The sequence below is a fragment of the Nanorana parkeri genome, unplaced genomic scaffold (genome assembly GCF_000935625.1).
Source record: "Nanorana parkeri isolate BGI_ZX_2015 unplaced genomic scaffold, ASM93562v1 scaffold661, whole genome shotgun sequence".
NCBI lineage: Eukaryota > Metazoa > Chordata > Amphibia > Anura > Dicroglossidae > Nanorana > Nanorana parkeri.
In genome coordinates this window covers 213,171-222,753 of record NW_017306929.1, presented here as the reverse complement: position 1 = coordinate 222,753, position 9,583 = coordinate 213,171, and the positions used below count along the sequence as shown (strand labels likewise).

Below are 9,583 nucleotides of genomic sequence, written 5' to 3'. Positions count from 1 at the left end.
TGTTGTGAATGAAGCCTCCTGCTCTAGAGCTGTCCCAGCGAAAGTGCCGGGTAAACAGATGCTCAGTCCTGTGCTTGATCATCTGTACTGTAGGGGCAGGGGATCAGCGCATCAGCACTGTGCCTGGCAACACACACCAGCAGCTGTGCATTGTAGTGCAGCAACTGCTGTGAATGCAGCCTAAATGGTGGACCACGGTATGGACACAGACAGAGTGACTGTTCTGTTCAGATGACGTTTTGATCCTCTGCAAAATGAAAATTTTACTCACCACAACTCCTTGAATTTTAATTCACTACCCCTGCTATAAAATGTTTTTGCAATAAAGCCACTGCAATTTTATCACATATATAACCTGTAGAAAGTGTTTTACTTAACTGAGAGGATAATATACCACAGTTCTCTGTCATGAGGTTTAGGGGATGCTGACTGCAATGTCACTGAGTGGAATTAATAATATGCTAACATCTGTTGTGGGGTGGGAATACAGAATCCTTATATAATGGAGCTGCATAAATTGTCAGCGCTATATAAATACCTGTAATAAATAAATATATGTCAAGACTGTTTTATTTTGCATCCAGCACTGGATAAAGTGTAGGGTGGCCATTGGTCTATTCCACAATGATTCCAAAAGTCAGGAACAACAGTTTATGCTGTTCTGTTTGCCCATTGCTGGCTCTGTATATTCAACCTCTGGTACTCCCAGCATCCTTTTTAATATCCTCGGAATTCCTTGGGCCTGGTCACATAGAATAATGGCAACTGTCCTGTGAATTAGGCTACCTAATAACAGTCTTTATTCTCTGTCAGGCCCAATAGTGGCTTAAAATTGTGAAGGAGTCACAAGTCACAGTCTGGGAGTGCAAGAAGGGAGAACAGAGTGTTGACACTAGGCAGTGAAAACTTATTCATTTTCTGCTTACTAATGATGTGGATGTGAGGTGGCTTGATTTTCATGTTAAAGGAGAACTATAGGGGTTATAGCTTTTCCTCCATAGTTCTCCTAAGGGTAACGGGAGGACACAAACTAGCGTCCTCCCATCACCCTAAGCTCAGTATACCGCGAGCTACACTCTGGCACCATACAAGCAATTGAGCTGCTGTTTAAAACTTTTTTTTCAAATAATTTATTGACTGAAAAAAAACATCAACTACAAAAAGCCATTGTAGGTGAATACAGAGTAAGTGCATAAAGTCTACAGATCTCGTAATAAAACGGACTACACCGTATCACATTTGCATAACCCGACATAAGTCACATCTGGATAAACATGACAGCTTCGTGCATCAACCATTCAACTCAATAGTACCATTCTGTACATTAAAGCTCTGCGACTTGAGTACTATTCCAGAGAGAAGCTGTGTCTCATGGTCAAAGGAAAGGTCATAGCAGAAAGGAATGGGAGAGGGTATAATGGGTCGGGTCCCGGCCGGGTCCCACGTTGCCAGCAGGGGTCCAGACTTGTGAAGGTGGAAAGGGGTTCTGGGCAGAGGTTCTGTAGCACAACCACGGCCCCCAGGTGGCATTAAAGCGAGCTTCCGTGTTTTTCAGCGAGGCGGTTAGGTCCTCAAGTTGGTAAGTATCCTGGACTCTGGAGAGCCACAACCGGACTGAGGGTGGGAGGGGATCCCGCCATTTCAAGGGTATGCACGCCCTAGCCGCGTTCAACAGATGATGTGTCAAAGAGCGTTTATATCTGGGGATCGAGTGTTTAGTCAGATGCAGCAAGCAGGCTGCTGGGTCATCCCTGAGGTCTGCCCCTATCAGGGTCTCAATCAGCTCCAGTACTTGTCTCCAAAATGACTGTATCTCAGGGCATGTCCAGAAGATGTGTAGCATCGTACCCGACGCCCCCCCCCCACATCTCCAACACAGGTCCGGGATCAAGCTATTCATTTTATGGAGCAACCACGGGACCCTATACCAGCGTGTCAGGATCTTATATGCCGACTCTTGGTATCGATTTGCTATTGAGGCTTTGAATGTCATCGCCAGGATAGTGTCTCTCTGTTGCTCCGTGAACGTACACTGTAGCTCCGATTCCCAGTTGTGCAGGAAATGCAGCGGTACATCCCCCGCGGGGTCCTGTAGTAGCTTGTATAATTGGGATACTGCGTGACGTGTAGGAAGCTGGTCTAAGCATAACTGTTCGAATACCGTCAAGGGTCTGTCTAGGAGGGTCGCATTCGGTATAGCCCTGAGGAAGTGTCTTAGAGAGAGGGAACCCCAAAAATCTACCGGGGGATCTGTGAGGGACTGTATATCCGGAATCTGCAGTCAGTCCTCTGGGCCCCTGAAGTCCCGAAGGCGGAATTCCTCCCTGCGGAGGCACCATTCAAGAAGTCTGGACAAGTGTATGGCGGAGTAGTATACGGACATGTCCGGCAGTCCTACTCCCCGCTCTATTCCTGGGTAGTGATAGAATGCGTCTGCTCAACCTGGTGGTCTTACAACCCCAGATGAACGAGATCATGTCCCCATAAAGCTTTTGAAGAATTGGGCTGGCAGACTGATAGGGAGCGCCTGCATAAGATACAAGACCCTCGGCAGTATGTTCATTTTCACCACGGCGCAGTGTCCCAGCCAAGAAACATGGAGGGGGCGCCAGGCTTTAAAGTCCAGGGCTATTCTCTGTAGTAGTGGAAGGAAGTTGGCGGAGTAGACTTTATCCAGGTCCCTGGGGATCAACGTACCCAGAGACTGGAGATGGTGTAACTCCCAGCGAAACAGGAAGCAAGGCTTCAGGAGATCAATTACCTCCGGATGCACCGTTCTATTGAGAGCTGCCGACTTGTGGCCGTTGACTTTAAAATTTGAGAGCTGGCCATAGATGGAAAAAGCCTTGAGCAGGTGTGGTATGGAAGTCGTCTCTGGGTTCGTAAGGTAGAAAAGGAGATCATACGCGTATGCGGCCGCCTTGTGGTTCCCCGAGGGAGTGTCCAGCCCCGTGATATTCGTGGAATTCCGCACGGTGTGAAGGAATGGTTCTAAAGTGAGTGCGAAAATCAGGGGGGGATAACAGGCAGCCCTATCTAGTCCCGTTAGGAGGAATACCTGTGATCTAGTTTCATTTACACGAACCACAGCCGTCGGGGCGGAATACAGTGCCATTATCCACGCCAGCATGTTCTTCCTCAGACCAACGTGGCGGAGAACCCCTGACATAAAGTCCCAGCTCACTCTATCGAACGCCTTTTCTGCATCCGTAGAGAGTAGTATCATCGGGGTCCCACTATCCTGGCCTGGTGAACAACATTGAGGGTTCTGGTGGTATTGTCCTTTCACTTCGCGCGCCGGCATGAATACCACCTGGTCCGGATGAACCAGTTGAGGAAGAAAAGGCAGCAGTCTGTTGGCTAGGATCTTGGCAAACAGTTTTAAGTCTACATTGAGGAGCGCAATTGGGCGGTAGTTATTGCAAAGGGTGAGGTTCTTATCTGGTTTTGGGATCACCGTGATCCATGAACGTAGAGTGTCCACAGGGGGGGAGGACCCGGTCAGAATGGCATTCTAGGCCTCCAGAAAGGGACCCATCAGGGTGTCAGAAGTTTTTATAATATGGGAGCGTGAAGCCATCTGGCCCAGGAGCCTTTCCCGCACGGGCAGACTTCCGCGCTAACTTCAGTTCTAAAGGCTGGATCGGGGTTTCCATGCTATCCCTCTCCTTGGCCGTAAGGGACGGCATCCCTGAGGCCCTGAGATATTGCTCAATGGCATCCAGTGGCGTCTGTCCGTAAGGTGAGGGGGGAGAAGACCCCAGGTTGTACAGGGACGCATAATACGACTTCAATTCAGCCGCAATATCCGCAGACACCACCACCTTATGGCCCGAGGAGGTGATTACGTGTAAAATATGGGTCCGCCCCTGGGATCCCCGGAGAGCATTGGCCAACAGTCTCCCCGGTTTGTCTGCGTATTCATAGAAAGTCCTGCGCCCTTTGAGCAATCTACCCTTGACTCTCTGAAAGATTAAAGCGTTCAGTTCGGTCCGAACCTCCATCAGCTCTGCCCCCGCTTCCACTGCCTGTGATCGCTTATGTTGAGTCTCCAGTGCACGGAGACGATTCAACAAAAACGAGATCCGAGAGGACAATTCCCTCTTCTTTTGCGCACCATGTTTGATAAGGATTCGTCTTTATGAGATTCCCATATCATGAACGGAGGAGCTGAAGAGGGGGCATTAGAGGTAAAAAAGGCTTGCAGTTCAGTGTAAAGGTCAGATTGAACCACAGGGTCTTGTAAGAGTGACTAATTGAGTCTCCAAGATGGGCAAGGAGATCTCGGGGCTAGTAGATCCAGAGTCGGGTGTAAAGGAGCGTGATCTGACAACAATATGTTGTCTATAGAGGCTCCCCGTACCAGTGAGAGATCTTTGTGTTGTACAAATAGATAGTCAATTAGGGAGTATCTTTGGTGGGGGGGCGGAGAAGTACGTAAAATCCTTCCCCTTGGGATGGCAAAACCTCCAGGTGTCAACTAAGTAAAGAAGGTGCAGTTCAGCCTTCAATTTCCGCAGACATCTGTAAGATAGGTGGGAGGTCCCCGTTGAGACATCCCATAGTGGTTCAAGCGGAGAATTTGAGGTCCCCTCCCATAAACAAGACCCCTTCCATAAATTCCAAGAGGTGAGGTATCAGGTCTTGAACAAACCCCAAGTGATCAGTGTTGGGAAAGTAGACGTTGGCAAATGTAACCTGGGTATCTCACAATTTTCCTTTTTAAGGAGAATAAATCGCCCGTTAACGTCTAGCAGTTGGCTCCCAAAAGTCCAGGGGACGTCCCGTGATATCAGTATACTCACGCCTTTGGATTTGGAAAGGGGGAGGGGCAGTGGTATGACCAAGGGAAGTCTCTGTTAAGGAGTGTGGGGATCTTTTCACTCTGAACATGGGTTTCCTGGATAAATACCACCTGAGATCAGACATCAGTCTAGACCGCTTCTCTGGGATGTTAAGCCCGCGGACATTCAGAGATGTCACCTTAAGGGGCCCCATGGCAGCAGCGGAAGGTCGTGGGGACCGGCTCGGGACCAGAGACGAATAGGTGGTGAGGTAGGGGAAGAGAGAAGTAGAAGGGGAGAGGGGATTGAAAGCCCAGAGAGGAAGCAAAGAAGTAGTGAAAGGCCAAGAGACAGTGCGTTATGTAGAATACAGTACTAGTCGGGTAATCTAAATTTCAAGTGCAAAACCCGTTCTAAGGTGAGCGGGGTGAACCTATGTGGGGGTGGGTACCAGCAAGGGTAATAGAACAGCAATAAACGTGTATAAGGCCAGGAGGTATTCCCCGGAGCGTAAGTATCATTGCTAAGTAACCCCCAGCATGCATGCAATCATACACATCCTGGATCCATATGAACAGGACAATTCTTGTCTTCCATACAGAAAGCTTGATGTAATAATAATAACAAATGCTGCTAAAAATATGCTCATAATTGAAGCTGCCTTGGAAATATAAAGCTGATGCTAATCCTGGAAGTACACAGGCCACAGGCTTAAGAAAATACACTCCTATTGACTCTTTATGGTGTTGTCCTTCTATCTACAGTGTATTACAAAACCCAAATAACAGTAAATTGGGTGTAGTTTTGATTTGAGCACAGTTGTAGTGTTTGGTGAAGAACAGTGAATCGGCTCACTGATTTTGATTTTCAATTTTTGCTTTGTGTTACTGATGATTTATTTCCTCATTAGCCATTCGTAGTACCAAAGAGCGAGAGAGACATTCACATACCATTATTTTTAAACCATTCCATGGGTAACACTATTTTGCTTCTAGATGACTTTGTGCTTTTGAATGTCCTATACATTATTGTAATAGTTACTGTAGTTAATAAAATTGTTACTACATTTTTTGTTTTTGTTTTTTAAGATGAAAGATTAACTTTATTTGTTTTTTTTAAACAGATATCAAGAAGCCTCCCATAGCTCCAAAGCCAAAACATGCATCAGTTCAAAAACCTATCCCACCACCAGTTGCTCCTAAGCCAGATGTAGTTCAGGCCAAAGTGTCACCAGCTTCAAAGAAATTAAAGCCAACAATTGCTCCAAAGCCAAAAGTCCTTCAAAGTCCATCTGTGTCTGAAGAGCAGAGACAAAGCAACGTTAAATCAAATGGTATTAACAATGATGAATACCAAGATGTTGAATCTGAAAAGGTCAGTTGTAAGCACGAAACATCGGCCAACAACAAAATCTCAACATATATCATTTCACCTTGTTCCTGCAGTTTTGACTGTGATCACAAGCTTGGAAATGGGGATTCCTTTCAGAAAACCCAAAAGGTAATAGAACAGTTGGAAAACTTGGAAAATAGGAAAGTGTGTGGGCAGCCAGTTCCTTGTGTAAGAACAAGATGGAATTCTTCCAGTCAACAGGACAAGCTTGCTAAAACAAACCAAGTCATTCTGAGAGCCAGTATTTTAGAAGACAAGGTTAAAGATGTCTTGACTCATAATCTCTTTGCCAATGGATACACTTGCAAACAAGAGAACTCTGAGAAAAGCATTAGGACGAAAGTTGTTGTAAGCTCTACAGAATCAAGTGAAAGTGACTTGCCTTTTTCAAATATAGATGGGCCTGCTAGTAATACAAAAAAACATAATTTATCAGTCAAAGAGCCTGCTGCAGCTCCTTCTCTGGATGTTGTTCTAAATAATCCAGAGCACAAAACCATTGATCATGTGAAAGAATGCAATGGTATGCCACTTGACAAAAGGCCTTTATCAACAGAACACTGTGGAAGGTCCAAATTTCCACCACGAGCTCCACCTCCTCTTAAATCACTTCCAGTTCCAAAACCAAGGAAGTTGCGAACCCAGTGTCTCGTGAGACAAGATTGTGTGGATGGCACTGCAGAAAACAATGGTGATCAGGTAACTATAGGTGATAGTCCTCAAACAAACCTTCAGCAAGGACAGAATGAAGTGGATCAAGCTAATGATGAATACATTATATCTAAGACTTTAGATTCAAAGCATCAGAATATTCAAGAGTGTGAATCTAATGTTGGCAGTTCAAGTACAGATCCGACTCCAACTGGTCTTGAAAATGAAACTGAAAGTAAGTCTGAGGAAGATAGTAATTTTAAAAGGTGCAGTTCCCTGTCAATGAGCTTACCTAAACAACTGAAACTTATTTATGAACAGCTGCCAGTTAAGAATGCAGCCGTGGAAAAGAACCTTGCTTCCAACACACCAGCTGCAGGTTCGCCAAGAGTTGCTCCAAAAAAGCCTCAAAGATTCAGCTTGCCCGCAGCTGGCCTGCTTAAGAAAGCTGCTTCTGAGGAAAAACTTCACAGTTCCAATGACAGCAGCTCTTATGGTACTTTAGGGCAAGGAGAGACTTCCCAAAATCAATCACAGATTTCAGAAAAACCATCATGGAAGTTGGAGCACCCAATCTTACCTTTTCTAGGAAACCCAGAATTGCTCAAAACTTCTTTAAGTAATGACAGTACACATCCACTCACCAAGCCTAGAGCTAAGTCTTTGTCTTCCGTTGACATGAACAGAATAGAAAACCACACTAACGAAAGTCCTAAAAAAAATACATTAAAGAAGTTCCTTAACTTTAAACTGTCTGTTTGCGTCATAAAAAATGACTTTCAGAAATTTTTATCCCGTGGCAGTTTGTCTTTGTCAGGAGACAACAGCACCTCTGATATATTTTCCTGTGCTGGACACTCGACATCACCAACTTTAGAGAGGAAGATAAAACCTTCAAAAGCACATTCCGCTGATTCCTTCAGTCCGCTGTCCAAGAAAAAACAGAAAAACAAGAGTGACTTCAGTACTGTAAATAACCCCAGCTCAAAGTCTTTAGATGACAGTTTGGTATCACTACAGAGACCACAGGTGGCATCTTCAGATGAGATCCCAGAGCTTGATATTCCACAGTATGAAAATATATGTCACTATGAAGAAATCCCGGAATATGAAAATCTGCCATTTACTGTAGTTTCAGACTTAAATGAATGTGATGCAACTATTTATGAGGTCGAAGACCCAGTTGAATCTGTTCATCCTTCAAAGGGCTTCCACGTTAACCACAGGTAGGTGTCACACTTTATTTCTTGCTTTTATCCGACTCTAGTATTTTACTTGGTTTATTTGACTAGATATGTAGGTGATTAGTGATTTCAGTCCAAATATTATACATTCAATATTGTCGCTCACTTATAACTGATTCTGTTCTTTGTCTTGGACATACTTGTATCTTCACAATAAATATTACTATTCTCATGTGAAATTGCTTCAGTTTGGTCTTGTTCATTAACTAAAATTGCTCTAAATCCCTGTTGGCCTAGAAATGTTTTGTCTCCATAATGCATTCTCCAGTTTTGATGTCTCCTGGTGCTGAAATTACTACTCCTTATGATGCAAAAGGGTATTAGCAGGGGCGTATGTACCACAAGGCAAACTAGGCAAACGCCTATGTTGTGAAGAGGAGGGGCGAGCCGGAGCCCTTCTGTGTGTAGGAGTAGAGGGCGGCTTGCCTGCTTGTGAAGAGGACGGATGGAGCCGGACAGCGCAGCCGACGGATGGGATCGTGACTCAGAAAACAAAAAGCAGCCAGCGGCCACATAATCGATCTTACTGCTTCCCGGGTCAGGAAGCAGTAAGATCGATTATGTGGCCGCCGGCTGCTTTTCGTTCTCTGAGTCACAATCGCATCCGTCGGCTGCGCTGTCCGGCTCCCGTCCTGAAGTGATGAAGTGACGGCAAGCAGACCGTCCGGCTCCCGTCCTGAAGTGACGGTAATCGCGTGCGGGGGGGCGGGGGTGGTTTGGTATCGGTGCAAGTCCCCCTTGGGGGGGGGTGATAGTAAGGTGCCGGGGGCGGCCGAAGCTTGGCTTGCCTAGGGCAGCCAAAAACATAGATACGCCACTGGGTATTAGGGGAAAAAAATCACCAATAAGCATGCATAGCGTTGAGTTATGTGCACTTGATGCTAATTTTTCTTCCTGTTTGTAAGCTACAGCAGTGCTTTAGTTGGATGTTACAAGATGTTTTTCCAGCAAGGTGTGCACGTTTCTTAGGCGGATAAGGAAGGAACTGGTTATACACATTAAGATTATTCTAAGTAAGGTAGAACTGTGGCCTCCCAATTAAAACATCTGTTTTGTAGCACCTAATTAGAAGTGCATCTGCACTTACACTTTTCTCTTCCTTCTGCAAAGTTTCGGAGAACCTACCAGGGAATTCCGCCTCATGCAGCTTCCTCTAATGATGGGGCAATGATGCTGTACTGCTCCTGAATTAAGAGCAGAGTTTCCACTTGGCTGTGCCTGCTTGCACTGTAGTGAAATGAAAACATTTTGCAGTGAGTAGGGCTATCGGGATTGTCACTGCTGATTACAAGCCTGTAGCTTATCAATTAAAACCTGATCACACATAGTCCTCCCCACTCCTTTTTAATGGACAGCACTGCCTCTGTAAGTAAAACCCTCCCACTGTGAGCTGCAGTGTCTGTGAGTGGGAGCATGGGAGACACAAATGAAGGAGAATTTGGTTGATTTAGGGAATTTACTGTATTTGGTACTTGTTTAGACTGTCATACAGAAGCCTTTTAGCTGAACTTT

General features: G+C 45.5%; 1 protein-coding gene across 1 annotated transcript in view; it reads left to right on the top strand.

The window, feature by feature from the left end:
• FGD6 (FYVE, RhoGEF and PH domain containing 6) overlaps positions 1-9,583 on the top strand; it is a 93,149-nt gene that overhangs the window by 29,913 nt on the left and 53,653 nt on the right. Inside the window, exon 2 of the mRNA XM_018563408.1 lies at positions 5,908-8,053. Coding sequence (XP_018418910.1) covers positions 5,908-8,053 — 2,146 coding nt within the window. The remainder of the gene's footprint in view (positions 1-5,907; positions 8,054-9,583) is intronic.